The 16,442-nt window shown below is 42.5% G+C and overlaps 1 protein-coding gene across 6 annotated transcripts in view; it reads right to left on the bottom strand.

Annotated features, from left to right (window-relative positions):
* The window catches only part of LOC105479588 (glucoside xylosyltransferase 2), a 91,394-nt gene that overhangs the window by 50,008 nt on the left and 24,944 nt on the right, over window positions 1-16,442 (bottom strand). For 5 of the 6 annotated variants that reach the window (XM_011737607.3, XM_071092085.1, XM_071092087.1 and 2 more), the window contains exon 3: window positions 6,888-7,019. The exons of the other annotated variant lie outside the window; for it this stretch is intronic. In XM_011737607.3, coding sequence (XP_011735909.1) covers window positions 6,888-7,019 — 132 coding nt within the window. The remainder of the gene's footprint in view (window positions 1-6,887; window positions 7,020-16,442) is intronic. 6 annotated transcript variants of the gene reach the window in all.

Raw genomic sequence — 16,442 nt, 5'->3', positions numbered from 1 at the left:
CCTGAGTCTCCCAAGGAGATACCATATTCCTCAACTGGGAGCTGGAGAGAGAGAGAAATCCCTGTGCTCTTGAATGAACTACCTGAAGGTGAATTTTTATCACACTGAACTGGAAGGGGGAAGGAGGGAGACTGTGGTTCAAATGTCACAGATTCTCACTCTTCTTACCAAGTTTTAGTAGATTTTCTTGAATAAATGTTCCTTCATTTGCCTAGGTCCTTAGGACAATTTCCAAAGTATTTAGATAGTTGCTTTAAAAATAATTTTCACAAATTATGCTTGTTTCACTGGGGAGCAATTCCACAGGGCTCCTTTTTTTCTTTGAGACGGAGTCGTGCTCTGTTGCTCAGGCTGGAGTGCAGTGGCACACGGTCTCTGTTCACTGCAAGCTCCACCTCCCAGGTTCACACCATTCTCCTGCCTCAGCCTCCCAAGTAGCTGGAACTACAGGCGCTTGCCACCAAGCCCAGTTAATTTTTTTGTATTTTTTTTTAGTAGAGACGGGGTTTCGCCATGTTAGCCAGGATGGTCTCGATCTCTTGACCTCGTGATCCGCCCACCTCTGCCTCCCAAAGTCTTGGGATTACAGGCATGAGCCACCGCACCCAGCCACCACAGGACTCCTAATGCCACCATTTTGGAAGTTGCTACCTTGCCATGCTCTTTTTCTGCCGTAGTTGCTAAGCTGCTAGAATTTGGATTTCAGGCTGCTTTGAGCAATCATTATGCTTATGGAGTAGCCTTGCAAGGGACTGAAAGAGAGAGACAGAGTCCTGATGACATTATGTGAGCTTCTGGATCTAGCTGTGCTTGGAATCAGTCCTACAGTGTGGACTTTGTAGTTAGATAAGCCAATAAATTAATTTCCTTCTTTGCTAGTTGGAGTTGAGTTTCTCTCACATATAACCAAGAGTTGTAGCTAATATCCCGAATGTCAAACTTTTAATAGTGTATGAGTAAATGATAAGTACTGTGGAAAGCTTGTTCAACAAAATTGGTATCTAGGGTCATTTCATGTCATCATTTAGGTAGCTAATCTCATCCAAATAATTTATGGCCTCTTGGTGCTTGATGAAATGTATAAACATCATTTATGGTGATTCTAATTGATGTTCCCCTTAATAAGGATTTTTAATATATTCCTATATGTGTGTCAATATTTGTTAATATCCAAAGGATTTGTTGCAAGGATGTCTCAATGTTAATTGCAAATACTGAGATGTAATATTAATAATAATATAAAGGTCTGACCTTAATTATAAAAAGTTCTAAAAAGTATGATAAGCCTCCCTTTTCCATTAGCCTACAGCTAACTCATGAAGACATCATTGGTAAGCATGCAGATTTCAAAACATTGGAACCAGTTATGGGTCTCTTTAACAAGCCATAAGTGGAAAAGAGAAGATTATATGTTGTTGCTTTCACTACAGTATCTACAAGCTAGATAATCTAAGATTTATCTTTATTTGGCATGGTAGTCCTTTGAAATATTAAGGAGTGGGACAAGTTTCTTGGAAATATGGAGTAAGAAAACTTTAAGAATACATTTACAGGTTAAAGCTATAGGAAGTGAGCGGTGGCTCACACCTGTAATCCCAGCACTTTTTTTTTTTTTTTTTTTGAGAGGGAGTGTCGCTCTGTCGCCCAGGCTGGAATGTAATGGCATGATCTTGGCTCAGCGTAACCTCCACCTCCTAGGTTCAAATGATTCTCCTGCCTCAGCCTCCTGAGCAGCTGGGATTACAGGTGCCCACCACCATGCCCAGCTAATTTTTGTATGTTTAGTAGAGACAAGGTTTCACCATGTTGGCCAGGCTGGTCTTGAACTCCTGACCTTGTGATCTGCACACCTTGGCCTCCCAAAATGCTGGGATTACAGGTGTGAGCCACCAAGCCTGGTTGAAGCCATAATTAATTTGATCAGGCGCAGTGGCTCACACCTATAATCCCAGCACTTTAGGAGGCCTAGGAAGGAGGATCATTTGAGCCCAGGAGTTTGAGACCAGCCTGGGCAACATGGTGAGACTCTTGTCTCTACAAAAATTTTAAAAATTAGCTGGGCATGGTGGTGTGTACCTGTGGTCCCAGCTACTCATGAGGCTTAGGTGAGAGGATCACTTGAGCCTGGGAGGTTGACACTGCAGTGATCCATGATTGCACCACTGCACTCTAGCCTGGGCAACAGAGTGAGACCCTCTCTAACCCCTTCCTTAAATATAGATATCTATGGTGAATGTTGGGAGCAAAAAAATACATCAGACATTATTATAAGCTTGGAGCTTATTAAAACTTGGTAAAAACAAAAACAAAAACATTTCTCCCTGGGTAAGGTATGGATAGAATCTTACCCTACCTCAAATTACCATATTGGGTGCCACTTACAAATAATGTCTCTAAAGGTTCTGCAATCCAGTGATGTTTGTTATGTTTTACCTATCTCTAAGATTCCCAGAGGACCACAGTTATTAAGGAGAGAAGTCTTCAAAATTAAACAGGCACAGCGTGTAGCAAAATGTACAGATCTATTATAAAATCTCACTACCTCCAATTAATTGGGGGAAAGGTGATGTGAATTCATACAACTCAATTACTCCTACAGATGTAAAGGATTTCTGGCCTTTACTAAGAAAAAAAGAGAAAAGTATTCCAGAATCAATTTTAATGAACACATTTGATTTATTTGTAATTGGCATATTGTTTTAAATATTTTAAGCTTCTGAATTACCTGAAAGAAATATGCATTTTAGAATGTTTAATCAAGCCATCTGCAGTTTAGTTTGCATTCATAATGGTCCCATGCCACAGGACCATTATTCACAGAAGGAGAGGAGTCAATGTCCACTGATTTCTAGGAGTTCATAAATTTTGAATTGGTGGGATCTGAATCACACTAATTGCACTTGAGAATCTAATAGGTTTGAGTTGCAAAGACTTATGCTCTGATATTATTCAGACAGTAAAATCTTAGTTGAGAGAGGGTCTCTTCCGCAGTTTTGGGTAGATGACAACCTCTTGGAAAATGGGTGGGACCATGGTCCTCAGTCCACTGATTGCCTGATAGAATGTTTGCACTTTAGGATCTCCATTTTCTCTGTGCCCCTGAGGCAGCACACCCGATATGCTTTTGTAGCGATGAATTCCAAGGAAAACACGACCGAGACTTTATTTCAAATTACGCTCAAGATCAATACATCTCACTGATGCCCAAAAATGCCATGTTCATAATCTGCTGTTGTGATATACAACTAGGAAAAGGTAAATGTACTGTCAACCACAATCTCTCTTTATTATTTTTAAAGAGGGCTCATTTCCATTATCAGAAGCAGATAGGGAATGCCAGCACCCATTTGTCATTCAAAACCAAGCACTTACTTAGCTGGGAAAGAATTAAAGCCATTAGGTGATGAATTTGTTTTTTTTTAAATAATGGTAATAAAGTCACAATTCAAGGTCAACAAAAATTCAAGTGTAGTTGCACTGGGTAGCTAATATTTTGGATAGAATGGGAAGACCATTTCCCAACATTACCTTTGGTTTTCTAATACTTATTTTTTGCAAAAATGGAGACAAGAAACAGAAACCTAACATTTTCTCTCACCTCAAAGAGTAATCAGTTTTTATATCACCAACCTAGAGATTTTCATGTCAATTGAAGGGAGTCTTTTCCTACCCCAGTTTTTATGTGACTAATCCTATCTCACCATATGTATAAAAGTCTGTGACATGTGAAGAACAGATGATGTGGCCAGGCACACCGGCTCATGCCTGTAATCCCAGCACTTTGGGAGGCCAAGATGGGCGGAACACCTGAGGTCAGGAGTTCAAGATCAGCCTGACCAACATGGTGAAACCCTGTCTCTACTAAAAATACAAAAATTAGTGGGTCATGGTGATATGCACCGAAATCCCAGCTACTTGGGGGGTTGAGGCAGGAGAATTGTTTGAACCCAGGAGGCGGAGGTTGCAGTGAGCTAAGATTGTGCCACTGCACTCCAGCCTGGGAGACAGAGTGAGACTCCGTCTCAAAAAAAAAAAAAAAAAAGAAAGAAAAGAAAAGAAAAATAGATGACGTAATGAGCAAGTGAGCTTGGGCAGCTGATTGCTGCCAGCAATTCGTTCAGGGTTCATTCTGCTCACAGGTCTCTGTGTAGGAAATGCTAAAAGTGCTACTCTCCAGTTAGGGTTTCCAGACCGATAGATGTGAAGATTCCTTCTGCTTGAGTATCCTCAGGCACCTCAAAATCAAAATATGTCCCAAATCAAACTCATTTGACCCATTTACCAAAAATGCTTTTCCCTGTCTTTTCTATCCCTAAATGATCCTGCCATTTATTCCTTAGGTTGAGCCATAAGAAATTGCCTTTTTTGTAGGTCATTAATGGTTGAATATTGGCAATTTCAAAAGGATCAACCCTAACAGTTGTTCAGGTTAAAAAAAAAAAAAAAAAAAACCTGCTAAAATCCTTTTCATATCACTTCCCCTTCAACTCTTACAACAAGCCAATCAGGAAGGTTGGTAAATTCTGTTTCAGGCAGGTCCATTATCCATCTCTAAGGCAAGCATCAAAGCCCAAGCCAAGTTAGTGAACTGGCTTCACCAACCCTGTCCACGCTGCCATAAACCAGAGTGTCTTCTTTAAAACGCAAGTTAGAACATGCCACTTGCTGCAAAAAATCATCCAATGGCTTCCCACTGCCCTTAAGAAAAAGACTGCGCTGGGTGCTGTGGCTCACGTCTGTAATTCCAGCACTGTGGGAGGTCAAGGCGGGAGGACCGCTTGAGCCCAGGAGTATGTGACCTGGCTGGCAACATAGCAAGACATCATCTCTACAAAAAATAAAAAATAAAAAAATTAGCTAGGCATGGTGGCTCACACCTGTAATCCCAGCTACTTGTGAGGCTCAGGTGGGAGGATCACTTGAGCCCGGGAGTTGGAGGCTGCAGTGAGCCATGAATGCACCACTGCACTCTAGCAGGGGCAACAAAGAGTGACCTTATCTCTAAAAAAAAAAAAAAAAAGACAAAGACCAGACACTTCTAGATGCCTTGCTGATCTGCAAGCTCCAGTCTCTACTGATTGCTTCACTCTCATCTCACTTTCTATTTTTTGGTTACAATGACTTTCTTTTATTTTTTTAAACATGGCCCTTCCCACCCTAGGGCCTTTGTATATTCCATCTGCCTGGAACCCTCTTTTCTCTAATGACCCCCAAGGTCCTTGTCACCTAGTAACCCTTACTTCTCCTTTATTCATGTCTCTGCATAAATGCCACTGCTGGGCAGGCATGGTGGCTCATGCCTGTAATCCTACTACTTTGGGAGGCCAAGGCGAGAGGATCACTTAAGCGCAGGAGTTCAAGATCAGCCTGAGCAATATAGCAAGACTCCATCCCTACAAAAAAACATATCCCACTGCCTCAAGAGAACCTTCTATGATCTCTCTCAGACCAGGATGGAACCCCATGTTACATACATCCATGAGACTATCTCCTCTTAGTACTGGTCATACTTCGAATTGTTTGTTCAAGGCCCTACTAGACTCAAGCTTCAAGGAAACAGGATCACGGCTGTCTTATTACCATGTCACCATCACTGAGCCAGGGCCCAGCACCCTAATGGGCACTCAACAAATATCTATGGAAGGCACGAATCCCTCACAAAATTTAGAGCAGCAACTGACAGTTCAAAGTTGCCATCCCTGCATAATATTATTCTCACTTTTGATATATCTTTTTTCTACTTAATATTTTATTTTTATTATTTGATTTTTAAAATTGTATTTATTTATTTACTTTTTTGAGACAGGGTCTCACTCTGTCACGTAGGCTGGAGTGTGATGGTGCGATCATGGCTCACTGCAACCTCAACCTCTTGAGCTCAGATGATCCTCCCACCTCAGCCTCCCAAGTAACTGGGACTACAGGCATGCGCCACCATGCCCAGCTAATTTTTTTTTTTTTTTTCCTGAGATGGAGTTTCACTCTTGTTGCCCAGCCTGGAGTGCAGTGGCATGATCTTGGCTCACTGTAACCTCTGCCTCCTGGGTTCAAGCGATTCTCTTGCCTCAGCCTCCTGAGTAGCTGGGATTACAGGCACACACTACCACGCCTGGCTAATTTTTGTATTTTTAGTAGAGACAGGGTTTCACCATGTTGGCCAGGCTGGTCTTGAACTCCTGACCTCAGGTGATTCACCCGCCTCGGCCTCGCAAAGTGCTGGGATTATAAACGTGAACCACCGCCCCCCGCCTAATTTTTGTATTTTTTGTAGAGATGGGATTTCGCCATGTTGCCCAGGCTGGTCTCAAGCTCCTGTGCTCAAGCCATCAGCCTGCCTTGGCCTCCCAAAGTACTGGGATTATAAGTGTGAGCCACCTTGCTGGCCTCAATATTTTAAAAAAGGAAACAAAAACATGCAATTTAAAAATTAATTAAACTAAAAGACTAAACCAAAATTCTGGGCCCTTTTGGAATGATAGCCTAGCACGGCCATAACTAGTAGTTGTTATTGTTATAAGAGAAATAACAATAATCAAAGCTAATATTTATTGAGGGCCAGCTATGTGCCAAGCCTATGGGTAAAACTGAAGTTAGTGAAGTTGGGGGATTTAACAAGGTTCCCAGGGGCCAGTAAATGATGGAGCCATAGTCACAAAGACCAATGATCCAAGACAGGATATGAATGCTCACAGTCCCTCCGTCTTTCAGTATGACAACCTCCAGAACACAGGGATCCTCTCTACATGCTGCAGACTTAGAGCATCAGCTCCAGAATCCAAGAGACACACGTTTTCAGTGGTTAAGTTAAATGTGTCTACACACATCTCAGCTAATTTTACCTTATTTCCAAGAGCAAGTTACATCTTATTAAAAACAGGTGTTCCTACCGGAAGAAAGAGTCTCTGGGCAGCACAGGGTTTGAACAATTTCTTCCACTCCTGAGGGTTTCCAACAGAAAATGTGATGGGGTAGATTCTGTGCTCAAACTTCTTTGTATATGAGTCAGGCCACTGGCGCAACTGAAAAACATGGAAAGCAAGGGAAGGGTGATTAGGCCCCGGGAAATAGGGAAAACACCTGGGAAGCTTCTGGATGGTCAAATGGAAATTATTCAGGCAACTTACACAGAAAGTCTAACTTCATCACCACTACGAATGTTCACTAAATGAAAGAGTATGTACTCCTACTAAAATTGCTAAGATTTTTTGAAATAACATTCAGAGTTGGCAACAGTGTTGAGAAACTGTAGAGGTGAGTATAGATGTGAACAAACTTCCAAAAGGGCAACTTGGAAACTGGTAACAACACCCCAAAAGACGGAGGTACAAGGACATTCACCACAACCTAGTTTGTAATAACAAAACTTATGAACTTAGCAGCTTGGAAGGAGGAAAAAATCCCAGCAAACTTGGGAACAATCAAAATGTTCAATGATAAGGAATTGGGACAATTAAGTATGATAGAACTACATAATAAAGTACAGGTAGAGGGACCAGAGGTGGTAGTTCATGCCTGTAATCCCAGCACTTTGGGAGGCTGAGGCGGGTGGATCTCTTCAGGTCAGAAGTTCAAGACGAGCCTGGCCAACACAGCAAAACCCCATCCCTGCTAAAAAACACAAAAATCAGCTGGGCGCGGTGGCACATGCCTGTAGTCCCAGCTACTCGGGAGGCTGACACACGCGAATTGCTTGAACCAGGGAGGCAGAGGTTGCAGTGAGATCCTGCCACTGCACTCCAGCCTGGGTGACAGAGCGAGACTGTGTCTCAAAAAAATAAAATTAAATTAAATTAAAAAATAAACATAGAATAATGTCCAGTTAGAATAAAGTAGATGTCTTTTGTGTTATTTGTGGCAGGCTGGATTTGGCTCTTGTACTCCCATAGTTTGCTGACCTCAGTTCTATATCCTTGTCACTAATGACTGCAATGTATTCTGTTATATAGATAGGTACTGACATGGAAAATGGTTATAACATATAGTTCGGTTTTGGAAAAAGCAAAGTGCAAAAAAATTATAATATGGTTCTTTTTTTTTTTTTAATTTCTTCACTACTCTCTGAATGAATGGTTCTGTCTTATAGGAAAAAATATATGCATGAGGCTGGGCATAGTGGCTCACACCTGTAATCCCAGCACTTTGGGAGGCCCAGGCGGGTGGATCACTTGAGGTCAGGAGTTTGAGACCAGACTGGCCAACATGGCAAAATCCCATCTCTACTAAAAATACAAAAATTAGCTGGCGTGGTGGTGGGAGCCTGTAATCCCAGCTACTTCAGGAGGCTGAGGCAGGAGAATCACTTGAACCTAGGAGGCAGAGGTGGAGGTTGCAGTGTGTTGAGATCGTGCCACTGCACTCCAGTCTGAGGGTCAAAGCGAGACTCTAAAATATATATATATACACACACATACACATAGACACACACATATGCGTGTACATTTTATATGTAGAGAAAAATCTAGACGGATATGCACTGAATTATTAAAAGTGGGCACCTCTATAGCTGGTGATGGTGGTTTCGTTTCCTCGGGCTACATTTCCATATTCTTTAGAACTTTTATAATAAGTATATATTACTTTCTTTGCATATATTAATTTTATAACAAAATTTTTAAAATACACTTTTAGATTTTAGAGCAGTTTAATGTCTACAGAAAGTCAGCCAGGTGTTGGTGGCTCACGCCTGTAATCCTAACATTTTGGTAGGCTAAGGCAGGAAGATTGCTTAAGCCCAGGAATTTGAGACCAGCCAGGGCAATATAGCAAGACCTGCCTCTAAAAAAATTAAAAACAAGGCCAGGAGCGGTGGCTGATGCCTATAATCCTGTGACTTCGGGAAGCCAAGGCGGGTGGATCACTTGAGGTCAGGAGTTCGAGACCAGTGTGGCCAACATGGTGAAACCCCATCTCTACTAAAAATGCAAAAATTAGCCAGAAGTGGTGGCATGCCTGTAGTCCCAGCTACTCAGGAGGCTGAGGCAGGAGAATCACATCAACACGGAAGGCGGAGGCTGCAGTGAGCCAAGACGGGGCCACTGCACTCCAGCCTGGGTGACAGAAAAAAAAATTTTTAAAAACAAGAACAACAATGAAAACAAACAACAAAAAAGAAAAATTGAGCAGAAATCAGTTTCCAGATAGCCTCTCTCTTCCCCCTGTCCTACACTTTCCCCTATTATTTACATCTTGCATTCATGTGGTATATTTGTTACAACTGATAAGTCAATATCAATATGCTATTACTAACTAAAGTCCACAGTTTACATTAGTGTTAATTCTTCCTGTTGTACACTCTTTCTATGGATTTTGGCAAATGCACATCATATATCTATCATTACAGTATCATACAGAACAGTGTCCCTACCCTAAAAATCCTCTCTGCTCCAACTTTTCAACATTCCTGCCCTCTCTCACCTGAATTTCTTCTTCTTCTTCTTCTTTTTTTTTTTTTTTTGGAAACAGATTCTCACTCTGTTGCCCAGACTGGAGTGCAATGGTGCAATCTCAGCTCACTGCAACCTCTGCGTCCCAAGTTCCAGCAATTCTCCTGCTTCAGCCTCCTGAGTAGCTGGGATTACAGGTGACTGCCACTACGACCCAGCTACTTTTTGTATTTTTAGTAGAGACAGGGTTTTACTATGTTGGTCAGGTTGGTCTCGAACTCCCGACCTCAGATGATCCACACGCCTTGGCCTCCCAAAGTGCTGGCATTACAGGTGTGAGCCACCGTGCCTGGCCAAATACTGATCTTTTTACAGGCTCTTCATGTTAACTTTTCCAGAATGTGATATAGTTAGAATCACATAGTACATTGCCTTTTCAGACTGGCTTCTTTCATTTAGCAATATGCATTTAGGTCTCCTACATGTCTTTTTGTGGCTTGATAGCTCATTTTTTAATTTATCATTTAATAATACTGTATGCTCAAAAAAATTAGCTGAGCGTGGGGGCGGGTGCCTGTAGTCCCACCTGCTTGGGAGGCTGAGGCAGGAGAATGGCATGAACCTGGGAGGTGGAACTTGCAGTGAGCAGAGATCACGCCACTGCACTCCAGCCTGGGCGACAGAGTGAGACTCCGTCTCAAAAAAAAAATAAAAAAAAATGATAATACTGTATGCTATGGTATGAATCTATCACAGTTTGTTTATCCATTTACCTACTGAAGGATATCTTGGTTGCTTCCAGTTTTGGGAAATTGTGAATATAGCTGCTACAAATATCTGTGTACAGGTTTTTGTGTGGACATAAGTTTTCTACTCATTTGGGTAAATACTTAACGAGGTCAATTCCCGGATTGTATGGTAAGCCTATATTCAGCTTTCTAAGAAACTGCCAAACCATCTTCCAAAGTGGCTGCATTATTTTGCATTCTTATCAGCAATGAATGAGAGTTCCTGTTGCTCCACATCCTCATCAGCATTTGGTGTTGTCACGGTTCTAGATTTTAGCCATTCAAATAGGTGTGTAGTGGTGTCTCATTATTACCTTAAGTTACAAATGCTCAAATCACATATGACACTGAACATCTTTTCATATGCTTTTTTGTCATCTGTGTATCTTAATTTTTTTTTTTTTTTTTTTGAGACAGAGCCTTGCTTTGTCGCCCAAGCTGGAGTGCAGTGGCATGATCTCAGCTCACTGCACTCTCTGCCTCCCGGTTTCAAGGAATTCTCATGCCTCGGCCTCCCGAGTAGCTGGGATTACAGGCATGCACCACAATGCCCAGCTAATTTTTTTGTATTTTCGGTAGAGATGGGGGTTTCGCCATGTTTCCCAGACTGGTCTCAAACTCCTGAGCTCAGGCAATCTGCCCACCTCATCCTCCCAAAGTGCTAGGATTACACGCATGAGCCACCGTGGCTGGCCCTTCTTAATTTTTTTGAGTTAATGCCTTCCCATTGTTACAACAATTCTAGGAATTACTCCTAAGGAAAAATTTCAAAAATGGACACTTGTTTATTACGAGGTTGTTTGTTTTAGTGTTGTTTGTAACAATGATAAATTAGAAACAATCTAAAGAAGAGATTGGTTAAATAAGCTCCAGGGTCTGTCTATATAACAGAATACAATGTAGTCATTAGTGATAATATCACAGAACTGGGGTCAGCAAATTATGGTAGTACCAGAGCCAAACCTAGCCTGCCACAAAAAGTACACAAGCCATGCCAAGAATGGTTTGGCATTCTTAAATAGTTTTAAAAAAAATCAAAACAAGAATAATATTTTGTGACAATTATATGAAATTCAAATCTCAGTGCCCATAAGTAAAATGTTACCAGAACACAGCCACACCCATTTGTTTATATATTGTTTGTGGCTGCTTATGCTCTAAATAGCACATTGAGTAGTTGGGATAGAGACCATACAGCCTGCAAAGCCTAAAATAGTTACTATCTGCTGTTTTCCAGGAAACACTGGTCATCTCACTTTAGAGGAAACTCAGTAATATAAGCGTCAGTGATATAAAAGAGATCCCATTTCTGATGGTGATATGAAAAGAAAAGGAATGGAAATAAGTATTATATATATACACCAAAACTGTTCTCCCTGAGCATTAGTGTAATGGGTTTTTTTCCATTTATTATTTATGAATTTACTGGTTTTTACCATGTACATATATTGTTTATATAGCCACATAAACTTTTTTTTTTGAGATAGGGCCTCACTCTGTCGCCCAGGCTGGAGTACAGTGGCATGATCAAGGCTCACTGCAGCCTTGACCTCCCTGGGCTCAGGTAATCCTCCCACCTCAGCCTCCCAAGTAGCTGGGACCACAGGTGCACATCATCATGCCTGGCTAATTTTTCTATTTTTTATTGAGACAAGGTTTTGCCATGTTGCCCAGGCTTGGATATAAACATTTTTAAAAATACATCATTGGAAACACTTTAACATTCTGAATGAGGAAAGGAGTGACAGAAAAAGTATTTGACATTTGATATATGAAGGGCACTGACCAATTAGAACCCACACCAGGCATTACCTAGTATTTACCCAGTATAATCGCACAGACCCATTAGAACTGACACTAGGCATAAACTCTCAGTATGACAGTACTGACCAGTCAGAATGAACAATGGCACAAATACTGGGTATAAATACCAGTACAAATGTACCACTGCACGACAGCCCAAAATCAGCCCTCAAAAAAGAATGGGAAATTCACATGGTCCAGTGGCTCCCTTGGCTGTCTGCATCGTCTAAAATTCTGGGAGGCTGGGCCTGCAGTGAGCTGTGATGGTGCCACTGCACTCCAACCTGGATGACAATGTGAGACCCTGTCTCAAAGAAACAAAAACAAAAACAAAAACAAAAAAATCCTCACCACTCTGATTGTTAGCATCCTCTCTTCAGAAAGGTTTGACTACCTTTGTCAATCTAACCGCCCACCTCATCCTTTACCTCAGTAGGTAACTCCTCCTTTCTTGCAGGTTCATTCATTCTTTTGAAGTTATAAAAAAATATTTTTGAGCATCTGCAAATGTTACGGAACAGAAGACTTTTAGGATCTCAAATCCATTACATTGCTTTCATATGGGTTTGGCTGGCTTACAATAACACACTAGATACGATGAAGCCGTTAAAACTCAATTGCGGCTGGGCGAGGTGGTTCATGTCTGTAATCTCAAAATTTGGGAGGCCGAGGTGGGCGGATCACCTAAGGTCAGGAGTTCGAGACCAGCCTGGCCAACATGGTGAAACTCCCATCTCTACTAAAAAATACAAAATTAGCTAGGTGTGGTAGTGCATGCCTGTAATCCCAGCTATTCAGGTGGATGAGGCACAAGAAGCACTCGAACCCAGGAGGCAGAGGTTGCAGTGAGTGGAGATCATGCCACTGCACTCCAGTCCGGGCAACAGAGTGGGACTCCATCTCAAAAACAAAAACAAAAACAAACGAACAAAAAAAACAAACTCAGTTGCATCAGTCAGGATAAACTAGGGTTATCAAGAATTTATGGCCAGGTGTTGTGGCTCATACCTATAAACTCAACACTTGGAGAGATCAAGATTGGAGGATCACTTGAAACCAGGAGTTTGGGACCAGCCTGGGCAGTACAGCAAGACCCCATCTCTCCCCCTACCCCCAAAAAAGTTTATTTTAAGGTGTTTTTCTTTTCTTTCTTTTTTTTTTTTTCCTAAAGTTTATTTCTTGCTCCTGCTACATCTTCAGACTGGCAAGGGGCTGTGCTCAGTATTCTCGCTCAGGGGCCAAACTCATGGAGGCTCCATCTCAACTCACATCAGTGAACGCAGATGCAAGAGAAGGAAGTGTGGCAAAACACACACTAGATCTTAAGTTTCCACCAGGAAGTGACATATTTTATGTTAAAAGTGACACTCATCACTGTCACCCACGTTCATTGGCCAAAGCAAATCACACAATCACACCCAACTTCAGAGGAGTCAGGGAGGTGCCAAATGACCATGCATCGAAAAGGAGGAAACCTCTAATAATGACCACGAAGGTAAGACAACAACGACCACACAGTGACAGTGAAGTGCAGCCCTTACCTTTCCCAAGTCCTCCATGGACGTCCCTGAAAGTGCTGGGCCAGCCTCAGCTTGCTCCTCTAGTAATGAGAAACCCAATACCTCTTATTTATTTTATTTTTTTTTGAGACAGGATCTCCCTCTGTCACCCAGGCTGGAGTGCAGTGGGGCGATCTTGGCTCACTGCAACCTCTGCCTCCCAGGTTCAAGCAATTCTCCTGCATCAGCCTCCTGAGTAGCTGGGATTACAGGTGCGTGCCACCACACGGGCTAATTTTTGTATTTTTGGTAGAGACGGGGTTTCACCATGTTGGCCAGACTGGTCTCGAACTCCCGACCTCAGGTGATCTGCCCACCTTGGCCTCCCAAAGTGTTGGGATTACAGGCATGAGCCACCGTGCCCAGCTCCTCCAATACCTTTAAAAAGGGCTCCTTGCATGGAATCAGAACCAGCTGCCTGAGACCTCCTCCACATCACGCCTCGTTTTGTCCTGCAGAGCAACACGGAAGAAATCTAATTCCAATTGCATATGTCTTTAAACTACTGAAGAATACCTTATCATCTCTTTCTCTGGGCTATTTTTCCTAAATCCTCAAAAGAAAAAGGAAATGAATAATGAAGAGGCATGGTCCCTGTCCTCTAAAAGCATATGGTACTACTTAAAAGCAGCCCTTTGGTGCTTTTTTTTTCTTTCTTTAAAGGAAAAACAAAAACACAAAACAAAACAAAAAAATCTCCTCACCACGTTTTAGTTACTTTGTGGTACTCTCAGGATGCCAGGTTGCGCACAATAAAATCAATTCAGGCTCTTTTTGAGATGGAGTCTCACCCTGTTGCCCAGGCTGGAGTGCAGTGGTGCCATCTTGGCTCATGCAACCTCCACTCCCAGGTTCAAGCAATTCTCGTGCCTCAGCCTCCTAAGTAGCTGGGATTACAGGTGTGTGCCACCATGCCCAGCTAATTTTTGTATTTTTAGTAGAAACGGGGTTTCACCATGTTGGCCAGGCTGGTCTCAAACTCCTGACCTTAGCTCGCCTTGGCCTCTCAAAGTGTTGGGATTACAGGTGTGAGCCACCACGTCTGGTTCAATTCAGTTTCTTTAAGCCAAAAAGAAAGTAATGAAAGGATATTAGGTAGCTCAGAAGACCAGTGGGAGGGTTGGAGAACCAGACTCAGGGGCCATGCCCTGATCCAGCTTGAGCCAGACCCAGGCTCTACGGCGTCTGTGTCTTTTCCACCTGTTAGTCAGAGCCTACCACAAGCCAGTCTGGTAAGGAAACCCCAGCTACTATCACCACAAGTGCCACAGTTTGCCCCTCTGACGCCAGGCACTGAAACCTCCTGATGACAATTCTTCCCATGGCAGCCCTCTTCTCGCCACCCCCTCACACACACGCACATGTGCACCCATAGGCACATATACACACGCACGTACATGCGCGCACACACACACGCATATATATATACACACACACACACACACACACACACATACAAATATATACTGACTGCCCCCACCACCAGAATGGATTGGTAGCCTCCTTATTTGTGCATCCCACTACTTCCTGATTCTGAGTTGGGCAGGAGTATAGTTTAGCCGAATCTCAACCACATGCCTGATCCCGAGTTGCCAGAAAAGGCTAGGAAACCAACTAGCTGGCATCTCCCACTTCTCTATTGGGAGATGACGAAAATACATGAAACTTTAAAATATGAAGTATCTACCATGTAGACGGCAAATACCACCAGACATCCTGTACATATGCAACTTTAAAAAGTCTAATTAGATACAGAAGAACTCGCCCATACTGCAGCCTTCGGAGGAATCATGACGGTAACTGGCATTTTGTTTTGTTTTCACCCTGAGGTAAAAAATAGGTGGCCCTGAGCTTCCCAGAAGTTATCCCCAAAAAACCCTGGGTTGCCCACAATGCCCTGGAGAAGGGTGACAGCCCACCCCCTCAGCATGTGCCAGTGGCTTGGCAGGAACCAAAACGGCTGTTCTATTTCTTTAGACCTAACAGAGTGCCCAACATATAGGAGATGTTTCAGAGAATCTTTGTGGGATTAAAAAAAAATACTTTATCTGATTCGGCCTCACCACCACAAGCAGGGTATCATTTGCCCCATAACCCAGATGACAAACTGAAGCTGAGAGAAATTCTATGGCTTACATAAGGGCAAAGGCAGTATGCACCTAAACTGGCAACATAATCCCTGCATGGACAAGAAAGTGATGGTAGTATACGCCTACCTAGTTTTTAAAAAAATTATTTTTATTTATTTTATTTTATTTTATTTTTTTTTTGAGACAGAGTCTTGCACTGTCACCCAGGCTGGAGTACAGTGGCATAATCTTGGCTCACTGCAACCTCCGCCTCCCAGGTTCAAGTGATTCTCATGCCTCAGACTCCCCTGAAGCTGGGACTACAGGCACATGCCACCATGCCTGGCTAATTTTTGTATTTTTAGTAGAGACGGGGTTTTGCCACGTTGGCCAGGCTGGTCTCGAACTCCGGACCTCAGGTGATCCACTGGCCTTGGCCTCCCAAAGTGCTGGGATTACAGGCGTGAGCCATCATGCCTGTCCCCTGCCTAGTTTTTAACACCCTGTCATAATTTCCTTCATTAGATGAGCTTCACTGGTTTAATAAAAACATGAGGAAATGAACTATCAAAGGGATACAGTCATCAGGAAAATTCAACCCCTAGCACAACTTCACAAGTTATTTTTCCATATAATTTAGCTCTTAATTTATAATGTTCCAATTCCTACAGCTCATAAAAAATTACCCCGAAACTTAGTGCTATAAAACAATCATTTATTATGCTTATAGATTTCATGGATCAGGAATTCAGACAACGCAGAGGAGGGGACAGGTTGACTCTGCTCCACAGTGTCTGGGGCCTCAGCTGGAAGCCTTGAAGGCTGGTGGCTGGAATCTTC

This window comes from Macaca nemestrina, chromosome 2 (assembly GCF_043159975.1).
Source record: "Macaca nemestrina isolate mMacNem1 chromosome 2, mMacNem.hap1, whole genome shotgun sequence".
In the NCBI taxonomy this organism is placed as follows: Eukaryota; Metazoa; Chordata; class Mammalia; order Primates; family Cercopithecidae; genus Macaca; species Macaca nemestrina.
This window is presented reverse-complemented; position numbering and strand designations above follow the sequence as displayed.